Source organism: Antedon mediterranea, chromosome 10 (assembly GCF_964355755.1).
Source record: "Antedon mediterranea chromosome 10, ecAntMedi1.1, whole genome shotgun sequence".
In the NCBI taxonomy this organism is placed as follows: Eukaryota; Metazoa; Echinodermata; class Crinoidea; order Comatulida; family Antedonidae; genus Antedon; species Antedon mediterranea.
The window spans coordinates 18,825,625-18,839,882 of record NC_092679.1 but is presented as its reverse complement, the minus strand read 5'-3'; the positions used below and the strand labels follow the sequence as shown (position 1 = coordinate 18,839,882).

General features: G+C 30.0%; 1 protein-coding gene across 6 annotated transcripts in view; it reads right to left on the bottom strand.

Annotated features, from left to right (window-relative positions):
- The window catches only part of LOC140059910 (FERM domain-containing protein 8-like), a 35,127-nt gene that overhangs the window by 8,685 nt on the left and 12,184 nt on the right, over window positions 1-14,258 (bottom strand). For 2 of the 6 annotated variants that reach the window (XM_072105896.1, XM_072105897.1), the window contains exons 1-6: window positions 9,211-9,477; window positions 6,645-6,759; window positions 4,489-4,656; window positions 1,389-1,490; window positions 1,038-1,096; window positions 10-176 (exon numbers count right to left, since the gene is read on the bottom strand). In XM_072105896.1, the coding sequence (XP_071961997.1) occupies window positions 10-176; window positions 1,038-1,096; window positions 1,389-1,490; window positions 4,489-4,656; window positions 6,645-6,759; window positions 9,211-9,237 (638 nt within the window). In that variant the 5' untranslated portion in view covers window positions 9,238-9,477. Of the gene's footprint in view, window positions 1-9; window positions 177-1,037; window positions 1,097-1,388; window positions 1,491-4,488; window positions 4,657-6,644; window positions 6,760-9,210; window positions 9,481-14,258 lie in introns of those variants that run through there. The other 4 variants (XM_072105894.1, XM_072105893.1, XM_072105892.1 and 1 more) reach the window with 3 other exon arrangements.

The following is a 14,258-nucleotide window of genomic DNA, read 5'->3' as shown; positions in this document are numbered from 1 at the left end:
TACTATTACCTAAGGAAGATGGGTGTGTGTTTTTTTGAGTCATATTTTCCATGTTCGATAAACGCTAATATTCCTGCTAAATATTCGTATTCATCATTCTCACATCCGTACACACCATCCAGAACATGTTCCTTGGCCTCGCAGAACAGTAGCCTTAATATTTTTTCATCTGTAATCTATAAATTTAATAATAATGTTTAAATAGGACTTAAATTGTGAATGAAATCATCAATATAGTTTAGCGTACGATAACATAAATATACACGATTCCTTGACCTCGAAGAACATTAACTGTAATATAAATTATTCAAAACATACAATCACTAAATTGATGTTAACATTTACATTTAATGTTATTCTATTCACCGTATAAACATGAGGAAATTGTAATTATAAATAGCTGTAGGAATGTTGTTAATATTCAATTCAAGGTTTACATAATACATTTTTGATAGCAAAACTTTGAATTGGTTTTTGTTTAATAATATAAACAATATTATACCTTATTTACAAGGATATATTAAAATCTACTAGCAGCCAGTTGTTTTTTACCTTAGATATTTATTAACAAAACACCTGCAGTAGCCATAGTAACCATTTTAAAAGTAAACAGGTGAAAGCCAAGATATAAATTGAAAATAATGTATATTTTAAAATTAAATATTCTTAACGTCTAACAATCTGGTTTTCTTATTTGCTGCATGAATAGCATTAAATGGTTGATTAGCCACCAGTCTAAGTAATTTCAAAAAGCAAATTTTTTATATTAAAAACACAAATTAGAAAGCGTTAAAGCATATAAAACAGCCAACAGGATAGATATGTAGAACCTCTGTTAAAGGGATACCTTTGGGAGCTATCAGAATGTGCCTTAATAAAAAAATAGTATGATATGATGTTAAAATGCAATGCATTAATTGATCTTGTTTTGGTAGAATATTTTCTGTTCTCAAAAGATAAATCTTTAAATAGAGGTGTCCTAAAACATGGGGTTTAAATCTAATTTTAATGGAATTATTAAAAATAATACTACTAACTTGTAATTCTTTATGTTTTGGATAGAAAGCATTTCGTTGAAAAAAGACACATGGCTCATCTGCAAATAAAAATATGAGACATTACAATCACATTTAAATAATTCTTTTCATAAAAATTCATAACTGAGTTGTAGCGTTAAGGCCATACGAGTCGTATCATCAGGAGAGAAAATAATATAGCTACTGTCTAAAAACAGTATAAGGTAACTCATGTCTTTGCATTCATAAAGTTAATGATTTTCTTATATTCATATAACTTATGATCCTATGAAATCAAGTCTTATTTTCTGTTGCTAGGGATTTGAACCAAGTAATTTTGTAGCAGGCATCATAATCACACATTATATTTACCAGCTGCGATTTGTTCGTTTGTTGCATTTGTGAATTTCTCCAGAAGGTCGTGCCACTGTCTACATAGTTTCAAAGGTACATGATTTGGTTTTAACTGGAGTTCTAAAAAAAATACCAACAATACTCATTAAAATATAAATTAAAATATGCTCATTCAATTTAAGTTAAGTCAGTTAAGGCTGAAAATTAGGCATGGCCTTCACCATTACTGATATTGCTCATTAAGGAGTGGCTGATTACCGGAATAAATCCGTGTACTAGATAAGATAAAATTTATTGAACGAACGCTTTTGTATCAGCGGCACACGTTTATAAGGCAATGTAAAAACAAAAAGAAAAGTATCAAAAAATAACATTTAAGTCTTAACTAAGAAGCGAATTATACAAGTAAAATGAAATTAGTAAAAACAAGGTAATCTTACATATCGAACAATACTTAACCTATATGATGGAGTTAATGTTATTATCTATTTATTATCAGTATTATTAATATTTTCAAGTTTTAAGCGAATATATTATCATTATTATTACTAAAAAAATATATATATATATATATATATATATAATTGCTAATTGATTTATTATACTGTTATTATTAAAATAAATGCAACTTTTATATGATTATTTGTTCTTATTATATTTAATATTAATAGTTATTTGTAATTTAATTAAATGTGATACAATTTTTATTATACTATTTAGTCTTATTTTTAGTACTGTATTATTTATTTATTTTATTTAGATTTAGGTTACATTATATAATTTTGAAGAAAAAAAAAAAATAAAAAAAAAAAAAAAAAAAAAAAAAAATAAAATATATTATTGAATTAGATAAATGGTAAAATAATGTTAGTAGATAATATGGTGGGCGGTAAATATTTATATATTATATATTAAGTGTAGTCTTTCTATGTCTCCATGCAGCAGTTAAGTATTGTTTACAGTGATAGTCTACAATTTCACCGATTCTCTCAAATGGAAATTCTAAATAAAGGTCATCAAGTAAAATATGATGTTGGTATTCATCCATTTAATTTCCCATTTTTTGTTGCTTTAAAAAAAAATACACAATATTCACATCTATATGTACAGTATAGTATCCTGTTTATTTTGATTTAAAGATATTTTCCCCCTGAAAAACTAATTAATGTTTTAAATGTTTTTGTTGGATATGGCAAAAAATGGGTTTTTGGTTGAATTTACTAACATTTATTTTGCCTTTTTATAATCTTCATTTTTTATGTTTTTGGTGGACAATACATCTTTAAATGAACGGATACAGAGTTATTATTATTATGTATACTATAATTATAGAGTAATATAAAGGAAAAAGAGACATGGTATTGTTGCTACTACACTTACGCATCTACATTATTGACTTTTCTTGATTAAGATACGCCAAGGCACTTAATATTACCCTGGCTACAGAACGCATATCATTAGTGTATAGTGTGAAAAATAGTAGAAGAGGAAAATCTATGAACTAAAGGCTACGAAAAGGATTTAATTAAATCAATTTTTCAAAAGGTACTGTATAGCTTTGAAATTATAGAATTTTAATTAATAGGAATAATATTGCAATTAGTATATTATTTTAGGGTGTTGCCCGATGATGTACATAACAACATTAGTACGAAAAACTTGAGACACAAAGAGTCGTAAATATACAAGATAACTTTATTGTCAAAATTGTTAACAATTTCGAGATATGTTTTGTACCTGAGTAGAATAAATAATACGATGTGATAACTATATAAATAAATACAAATGATACAAGTGACTATCTTGAAAAGTTTTTGTTAAATAAATTGCATGCTATGTACAGTACATTGGTGAAAATCTGAAACGGTTTGTGGATATTTTTTTCTGTGTCAGTCTAACCCTTCCTGGTAATATGCACCGTATTATACTGTATGCGCGCACAAATCTGTGTCATGGTTCTGGATCTCACAGCACAGACTCATATTTAGCACTTTGGTCTCTAAGCAATGTTATTAGGTCAAAGTTGAAAAAAAAAACAACACTGTATTACAAATACAGAATAGTACCATAGTGTTTTTGAGACATCACGTCACGTCTTGTTGTTTAAATAGTAATATATTAATGCATGTATGATTTAATGTATATTTTTCATTTTTAATTATTTTGACTAGAAAATGAAATGCATGAATGAGTACAATCAGTTCCTATTGGCTAAGAGCCAACTGGTAGTTTTGCCAGATTTTAGGAAAAATTACTTTAGGCAGGAAAAGGGTATGAGAAAATCTTTTCCTGAAGATATTAGCATAAGTTGACAGCACGGTCAAAAAGATTAACATGGATGCTGATATAATAATATGAAAAGCTTAAATTTGACTTTTTCATACTCTAAAATATTATTGACATCATTTCTTAAAATCATATAAATAGTAGATGCGACTTTAGGCCTACACTTTAGGTATATAAGCCCACCCCAATAATTTATGTAACATTATCCAAGTCAGTAGGACTATTAGGATGTGGGTAAAGCGTGGTTCCCACTAGCGACGCAACGCAAGGACGTAACGCAACGCAAGTGAATTGACCAATCACAAGCGATGGCTTATTCGCTTGTGATCTAGCGACGCAACGCAAGGACGTAACGCAACGCAAGTGAATTGACCAATCACAAGCGATGGCTTATTCGCTTGTGATTGCTAACTGTCTATAACTTCGCTTGTCATTGGTTAAAACGCTTGCGTTGCGTTTACATCCTTGCGTTACGTTCTAGTGGGAACCAAGCTTAAGTAGCATAGACTTAAACTTGCCTCAATGTTGAATTAGGTTTATATAGAAACCTTATTTTAATTTGTCAAATTAATTTATTACCAAACAGAGCTTTTAATATCCTATTAAGATTTGTTTTTAAAAATGTTTTTTTTGTATGACCCGACCACAGTTAGTGAGTGAACAATATGAGTGAAATAAACAAACAAATAAAGTTTGTTTCCCACTTGGATGCAACGCAAGCGAAACTGACCAATCACAACACATGGATTTTCTCAACTGTCACTTGTGATTGGTCAACTCACGTTGACATCTAAGTGCGAAGCAAGCTCAAATAACTGTAAGGAAAACTTACTAAGGAGCGGGGACGTGAGCCAGATGTAGAATACATCATCTGCTTCCTCTGTCATCTCTAATGTTTCAAGCATCATCTCTTGTAGGGAAGACGCTGTAACCATTCCACCATTATCCAATGTAAACTCGTAAACATTACCAGTTCTTAGAAATATGCACATTTCAACAGCTGTAGTAAACATAAAAGAAACGAAATAATAAAGTAAATTACTAATCTCAAATATGAAATTTATTGAATTCACATAAAAAGCATCAAACAAAAAAATCATCGGCATATAAATAATCTCATAATTTTTTTGTGTCTATGAATAAAATGTAAAAAAAAAATTGTTTTCGATTGGATTTCTATCTCAAAATATTATTTCAAAAAAAATTGTTTTGCAATTGGATTTGTGTTGAAAGTTGATGACAAAAAATGTTTTTCAAAACCTAATCTATTAATATGATAGATAATATACACAGTGACAAAATACACAACTTTGCGTTATCTAGAATTCTTGTTATGAACATTCAAAAATGACAAATTAAAACATTTTATTATTTATTGAAAATAATAATCAGATTGCTCAAATGTATGTCTATATTTGGAGTGATTTCATGTTCTTTATCTTTAGTATTTCATCTTTCACAATGAATTCAAATAATTTAGTAACATAATATTTTTTAACTATTCAGATTATTTGGTCTTAATAACAATCAACAGGTTATTTTTAGGCCCTGTTTCTGCTGCCAAGAAAATACCGTATTTTATACGGTATTTTTTGAATACCGTATATATATACAGTACCATATTTTTTTGGCAGCAGAAACTGCGCTCATAAAAAAAAAACCGTATTTTGTATACCGTATTTTTCCCAAAAAATTTGTGGATAAAATACGGTATTTACAAATTTATACCGTATTTTGTGTACCCTTTTCTGCTGCCAATAAAAAATACCGTATTTTTTTACCTGTGACATGAGGTAAGCTGTTTTACACACGTGTATAGATAAATTTGGCGAAAATGTGGAGCGAAGACGTCACAGTATTTACTATATAATTCTGTTTGGGGAAGGAAGGGGGTGGGGAATCTAAAATGTCCGGCCAACTAAAAGGTAATAAAAGGGACAACCACATTTATAAAGACATTTCTAAAAAAATAAAGCAGGAGTACGGAATAGACTTGTCTCCAAAGCAAGTAAACTTAAAGCTGAAGAGCCTGCGAAAGCAGTACAACATTGCAAAAGACAATAACTCGGAGAGGGAACGAATTACTTGTCCCCATTACATTGTTTTCTGTGCTCTCACAACATCTCTATCACTAGGGCAAGGCTGTTGAAAGTGAGACGTAAAACTTCCTTCATTGCGACTTTTAAATATCGACCAAATAAATGAATGGCAATTTGGGTAAAAAGGATGAAATTTAACACGACCACCCAAGAAGTATTGTTAGCAGAAACGGGGTACTAAAAAATACGGTATAAAAATACGGTATTTTATACCGTATTTTTATACCGTATTTTGAGCAGTTGCAGCAGAAACAGGCCCTTAGTATTGGTAATATTTTTGACATATACCATTTAATATTTATATATTGTGTGAAATATTCATTTTTTTTTATTGATTGATTACAAATAGGAAAACATTTTTAACTTTCAAAAAGATGACATCACACATTCCAAAAAGGGAACTCACTGATTATATTCTATAAACTACTTATTTTAAATCAATAAGATTAAATCACATACTGTACTAGCCCGACACACATACCTTGATTCTCCCCGTTGAAATGTACTGTTAGATAAAAACCTCTACAGTGTAACTATAAACCTCCCAAGTAAAATTCTGGTCATTTTAATACCCTTATGGATGTGTAGGAAGACTTTGTATATAGGAACAGACCCAAGACTCTTACTGTATTATAGATACTGTACAAGCAACATTACACATACCATGGAGTACATAAAGCTCTGTCTACACTATCGTACTTTATGTGACAAAAAAATGTGATGTGCCCATATACTGTATGGACATGATGATGACGTCATATCACTACCACCATACTGTATTTAAGCATTTCACTACCATACTTGGGCACATCACACATTTTTTGTCAAACTTGTTTGATAATGTACTGTAGACAAATCTTTACAATTATAAAGATTATTCATCACTTACGCCGATTGAGAGAAGATGATGTGCTTGTCATCCTCATTGGGTTAGTAAAATTTGAAGCTATGCTGTCATCTGTTGATGTCGGCTGAAGATGATACCGATGCATGGCTGTAGCCATCTGAAGAAAGAAAAAACACAAATATAAGAGTGCTGTCTGTTAAAAATATAGGCATATTGGGAGGGCAGTGAATATGAATAATAAATATGATTTTTTATTATCTTTTGGCTCACTTTGTAATAAACAATATGTTATAATAGTTTAGCTATATAATGCTGTATTACAACTATAAGGAGAGAAACAAAATATAAAAATTCATTACATTAAAATTACATAAAAAGATGACCTCTTTATCATCTGACCTTCAATTAGTCTTAGAACCATTCAGAAAACAAAACAAAAAATCAATTAATCATAGTCAGATGTATGATGCCAATTAAATCGAGTATGAAGATATTATCTAACAGGTCTGAGTGGTTTCGTTAGGACTATTGATTTAGTCCTTCCTGCCTCTCTAGAACTAGAGCTTCCATGACCTACAGCAATAGGACCTGAAGCCTCAACATGTTTATGAACTATTTCTATCAGACCTACATTTTAAATGAATGTTCCGTATTTATTCAGAAAGATATTGTAATGGACTGTGGTAACTGGTAACCAATTTGTCTCTAGTGGAAACTATATAAAAATACATACTGTATACTTTGTTTTAACCCGGTTATTTAATAGTAACATTATGGTCTGTTTATATGCATTAGAATTAAAATATTTTTATAGCAAATAGAAAATAATATACAAGATGACGTCCTGAAAATAAATTACAGTATTTTAATATTTTATTTACATTTTTATTATCATGGAGTATAACCAATACAATTAAATTTCTGGAAGAGCATAGGCCTACAGTAATTTTCATAAACTGAAATTCTTAGAATTACTGTAGTATATGTGATTTTTTACCAAATTGAAAGAAAATGGATTGTATTCAAATTTTAAAATGACGTCAGATAGACATTTTTCACCTAATCCTATCTAATCATCCATACCTAGTTTCATTTTACATTCAATGTATTCAATAAATTTATGAATGAGCGTAAAATGTGTTACTAGCTTTTAAATATCATTGTTTATTACCGTATATTCTTTTTACTATAGATCTATTGTGAAAAATCAAAACAAGAGAGTTGTGTAGCCATAGAAATATTATTACTACAGAATATTTTTATTGTGTTGCAATACAGATTCAATTCATGAAATGGTCATAATCTTACCCCCAAAAAATTTAAATATCAATCAAATTTATTTTCAAAAGTATTCATAAGAGTTTTAAAAAAACGTGGCCGAATACCTATATGCATACTTTATGAAGTAGAGACAATAAAGGTTCTCAGTTCTCATCACTATCAAACTTTACGCGACAACAAAATGTGAAGTGCCCATATATGGACATCTGATGATGTCATATCACTACCATATTTGGGCATATCACTACCATATTTGGGCACATCACACTTTTTTTGTCAAACTAGTTTGATAATGTAGACAAAACTTAACCACCTGAATTCAAAAGGAAGCTTTCGATTTGCAACGAACGACAACCTAACTAGGTCATGTAAAATTTGGGACATGCTTCCTCACTCCCAACCGGGACACAGACCGACGACTCATTGATTGACCTAACCTAGGTTGTCCCAATCACTTTCCTGAATATGAAAAAGATGTGCATAATAGTATAAATACACTAGAACAATTTGTCAACAATTTTAAACTGTACATCAAAAAGAACATTGTTTTTTAAGGAAACGTAATACTATATTATACAAAAATCGTATAATTTCTGTTTAATTGGGAAAGGAACAAATCAAACTCGGTGGGAAAAATGTGAGCTGACATTTACAAGACAAAGATGGTTTAATAGTGCAGTATGTTGATATTGTGATAATGATGGCCATGAAGATAATGCAAAATTGATAATAACAACGATACCATTCAGGTATATGATTACAGTACATGAAATAGATATAGATAAATTTGTTGAAACCAAGAAGAGCACAATAAAGTAAAGAAAAAAATTTAAACCAAAAGTTGATTTATTAAAGAAAACTGCTACCATACAAATCAAGCTAATTGTATCAGAGTGTCAGCTGTAGCAATTGAGAAAACTTCTAAATACTGTAAATGATACAGAAACACATTCACAACAGTAACTGATCTAAATTTTATTTTAGTAAAAAAAATCATTGACTAAATAAGTAATATTATTAAATAATTGTTTATACATTGATTGAAAAAAACATTTTTTAACATAAATTATTTACAGATCTTCATAAATAATTTTTTAAGATGTACAGTAATGTATTGTTACTACAGTATTAGTCCATTTTACTTTGTGATTCTGAAATTCAAAGAATTTCATCATCAAAATATTAAAAAAACCAACAAGCGTTCTTGAATATACATTCACTTTTTTTTTATATAAAAATTTAAATTGTTAAAAACTGTAATCACATAAAAAAAACATTTTTAAAATTAAAAATGCAAGTTAATAAGTATTATACATAGTTACAGTACCTGTCTTTGTTTGTTCTTCTTGTACATAGCTAAGAATCGTGAATCAGTACACGTCCACAAATTCACACATTAAACCCAGTTGCAGGTAGAAAAATCAATAATATTATACCCAACTTAACTAGAGATAGAATCCAACCTAGATGCATCGGCGAACAGAAATGAGTGAAGTCGATCTGATGTATTCAATTATACACCAATAATAATATATGTAAATAAATGGAGTCATCCAAAGAGTCCAAAGTGTAAGTACAACAACAATGCATTGATCTGACGTGGGTCTTTGAAGATAATACATGATAACATGATAATACAAAATGATGAATAAATTTATTTGTAAATTTATAATAATAATAAACTGTTTCCTGATATTATTTATAGTCCTTTTATCAGGAATCACTGATTTAAAGCTCTGCCTACAAAAAGTGTGATGTGCCCAAATATGGTAGTGATATGCCCAAAAATGGTAATATGACATCATCGCATAAAGTTTAATAGTGTAGACAGAGCTTAAGAGAAACCAAACCTCTCGTAACTATTCCAACCAAACAATTACTTGATTTCGTATTAGTCCAATGTACTACAGTCAGAGGGGGAGGGACCACCTTCAAGGATGCAGTAAAACACAGCGCCCTCACTAACACTAAGCCAGGCTTTACCCAACAACAGTATATTTGGAAAAGCAAACAAATCGTTTGAAAAAACTTTTTCATACTTTAATCCATTATTGGATCAACAAAACAAAATTTCACTAAATTAAAATATTTATCCAAATGCAATTATTTCTAATGCAGGACTATTAGTTACCTTCTTAATTTGTACCTGTTTATTCCATTGAAAATTACTCCTACTGTAGATTATGGGGTAACTAAAACTTTCCTGGTGGTCTAGTAGCAAAAAAAAATATTAAGATTGCTTATGATCAAAGTAAACATAAAATGACTGACAAGTTATTAAATAGACGCAGACAGTGGTAGCTAAAGTGACATATAAACGAGTTGGTGGTCGTATCGCCCACAGCGAGATGGCAGTCACCCTCTGGGTTAACAATGACACTGACAGCTGACCAAATGTCATATCCAGTTATTTAGATATGTATGCTAAATGTAAATACAGTAAAGTACAGATTATTCATACCTTTTTTCAACAATAAATAATAAGAGAAAAAAAAAATCGCTTGTCAAAAAAGCTTCGTCATGTAGGCCTACTTTACACTTGTACTGATATTAACAGTTTAGTTAATTACAAAAAAAAAATTTTTTAATTTGTCAAAACATGTAGGGAGATCAATAACCTTTAAAATATTTTGGGATAAAATGTAGCCCAATTAACAAAACTAATTGTCTTTTAGTTTATAAATGTTTAGTTTAACTTTTTATGGGCAATAGGGGAAGTTAAAAAATGAACATATATTATTGTCTCAGTTGTCAGTCAATCTGTCTAACCCACAAGTTTTCTATGAATAAGCTCACTCATTGTCAATAATACAATAATTGTATTTGTTTGTAGACTGTAGAATTGGTAAACAAACACTGTCTGTACAAACATTAAAAGCCGTCAATTTTCTTTAAATTCTGGTTTATAATTGGAGTTAGGAGCCTACTATTTGGTTGTTAAGGCTGTTTTCCTGTCGACATAACATTAAGGAGAGTTGCATTAAGTTGCGTTGAATTGACTGGATTCAACAATTTTATGTTAACAATCAATGTTGTTAAATGATCGTTAAAACTGACCAATTAAATGGTTCACAAATTATGTCATTGCAGTTTGTGCAAAAATAACTAAATTATAATTATTAATAGTAAAACAATTTCATTTTATGTTTAGTGTAAAGCCTAGATTTATATATCAGCAAATGCATGTCCTAGGCTGGGTTGAAGCAAAATCCGTAACTTTTTACGCACAGTCGAGCCGACCTTGCCTTTGCAACACTTCACGTCTTCATGTCCCAGCAACGCTCGAGAGAACCAAGAAACTATAAACGATTTCGTAAATATTAGCGGTCCGACTCAATCTTCATTATTGTTATTTATTTCAACTTTAGCGATTTGAAAATTGAATGGAACTCAACGCAACTTGCTGTAATGTTACATCAACATGAAAACGGGCTTTAGGCATCGGGACACATAACAGGGTTAAACCATATAATTTACAATAATTCTTAAAATTAGCTAACATAATACCGATAGACCAGGTATAATTACCAAATATCTTGACTTTATATCAAACAATTATACAAATTTAATAACCTGAAACGAACAGTACAATATTATAAGATTATTTTCGCCAGATTAATATAATTTGATAAACAGAGCCTAAATCTTTGAAATTGAGTTTAAGCATTCAATGTTTAGTGAAAGGTCAGAAGAGTACATGTATCGATATAATAATGATATTATATAAGTATACAGTACTATTTGTATGACTCATAGCCATGAACTGCGCAATTACTTCGGAGAATTATCAGTCGTTTACATTGATTAACCATGTGATTAGTATACACAAGGAATCAACTATTACAATTCCATATTTTGGGATGTGGGACCTTAATTTGGTGTGACATGGTGGGGAGGGACTGACACATTGAGGACTTATTCAAACGTGGACTCATTCAAAATGGGACTCATTTTAATGAGGGACTTATTCAAATGGAGGGGTGGGGGAGAAGACTCATTCAAATGGGGACTCATTTAAAGGGGACTCATTTAAACAGGGGAGTGACTTATTCAAATTGGGACTCATTCAAAATAGGACTCATTTTAATGGGGGACTCATTTAAAGAGGGGAGTGACTTATTCAAATGGGAGGTGGGAGAGACTCATTCAATTGGGGACTCAATCAGACAGGGAAGTAACTTAATCAAATGGGGGGGGGGGGGGAGACTCATTCAATTGGGGACTCATTCAAACAGGGGAGTGACTTATTCAAAGGGGTGTGGAGGAGACTCATTCAATTGGGCCTTGTTGGGATATTACAACAATTGGCAATTTCTGAAAAATACTTTTAAAAATGTATGTTTAAGCTTAAAAGCAGGTACAGTGTTACAATACAACTCGAGAGCCTAAAACCACCTACTGTACTGTACACTCAATTTTATATTTCTCTATTTGTACAGTATAGGAGACCAGCCAACTGCATTTCAATCACTTAGAAATTAGCACCAATTCAAGTCAATGTCATTCATACATAAATTCTCAATAGACTGAAAAGTAATCACAAATCGTTTAAGATCAATATTTGCTATAGAAATATACAATGCGTTAGAAGGCTTCAGTAAATAGCCTATAGTATTTTTTTGGGAAAACAAGTTAAGGTGTAAAAAGGAATGTGTATGGATAATAGTACTCATCGATTGGTTTATTGTTGTTTGAATGAAAATTTAAAAAAAGACTTTGTAAGTTTAACTTCTATAAATAATAATATATCATAGAATATCACATGAAACACTATATACAGTAGTTTGTAATATGCCAGTTCGTCATTAACGTTTTAAATATAATATTATCATAAAAAATGTACTAAAACACAGCCCAGCAAAAATGTTGGTGGTGCTTAACTAAAGGTTATCAAAATTTTAAATGAAACATTATCTTTAATGCTATTAAATTAGGTTAAAATCTAAAACACTAAACAGGACATGATTAGTTTTATTTTAGTACTTTTTAATTTTCATACTATTTGGAAATTTGACTAAATCTTCATTTCATTAAATAAATGCATTAGAATATTACCTCAATTTAGTTTTAATAAATTTAAACAAATTAAATTAGATTAAAATCTAAAACACTAAACAGGACATGATTAGTTTTATTTTTGTGTAATTGTCTAACTATATTTGGCAATTTGACTAAATCTTCATCTCCTTAAATGCATTGGAATATTACCTCAATTAGTAAATTTTAAACAAATTACAAACAAATTAAATTACATTTAAATCTAAACTACTATACAGGACATGATTAGTTTTATTTGTTTATTAATCATTATTTATTTTATTAATCTTCATCTCATTAAATATACAGTATGCATTAGAATATTACCTCAATTTAGTAACAAATCTTTCATTAGTTTCTACATTCTTCTTATTACTATTGCAACCCTGCACAATTCTCTAATTCCCAAAAGATTTACTTCCCTGTTGTTGCTACATAATAAGTAATCCAGGTCTGGAATTTTCCTGCAAGCTATGAAATGAATTGATGGAATGTTATTTCCTTTCAAGCTCGCATGACAAGTTTATGAATCTGCAGAAGACCATAGATTTTGATATTTTCCTCCCGATTTTCCTCAAACGGTTGTAGACTAGCATAGCAACGGAAAACACAATTCTTGTATCCAGGTCAGGATTTTTTAAGCTTATATTACTACTGTAGTACAGCTAATGTACTTAAAAATGGTTACATTACTAGACTAAGTTTATTTTATAATAGTTTAGTCAAGGCCCATCAACATATCGACATTTTTAATTCCAGTCTTCATCTGTTTCGCTGTAATTTAAGTGTTTCTGAGTTGTCTTTGTTTCTGCTGTTCTTTTTAATTTTAAAAATAAATAAATTAATAAATTAAAATTTAAAAAATAAATACTTATAAACCGTAATTCAGTTCTTATAATGTGAAATGCATTAATTATGGGTAAAAAAAACAAAAAAATTAAACTAATGCAATCCACAATCACACCACCAAACTTTCACTAGATTCCTTAGCTAGGCCCTATGGTAGTATACTATACTAGGTCGTACTTAATATTCTGTGGTGGAACATGTTTACTTGAAATCACAGAATGGTTGTGTTTTGTACCTCTATAACCTATCTCAAGCTGTGTCTTTCTAACTTTTGATACGATGTTGATATCATATTGAGTCCATGCTGACACACAAAAGCTACAGTTACACAATGCATGCTAATGAAATATGACAGCACCAATGAAAGTTGTTACAAACTATGCATTCAACATTAAATATATTTGTACTCTGACGCTTCACCTGCACCTAATCCCTATAGGTTCGTTTAGAGAAAGGGATCGCCGCACTTAAGTACATATTATATAACAC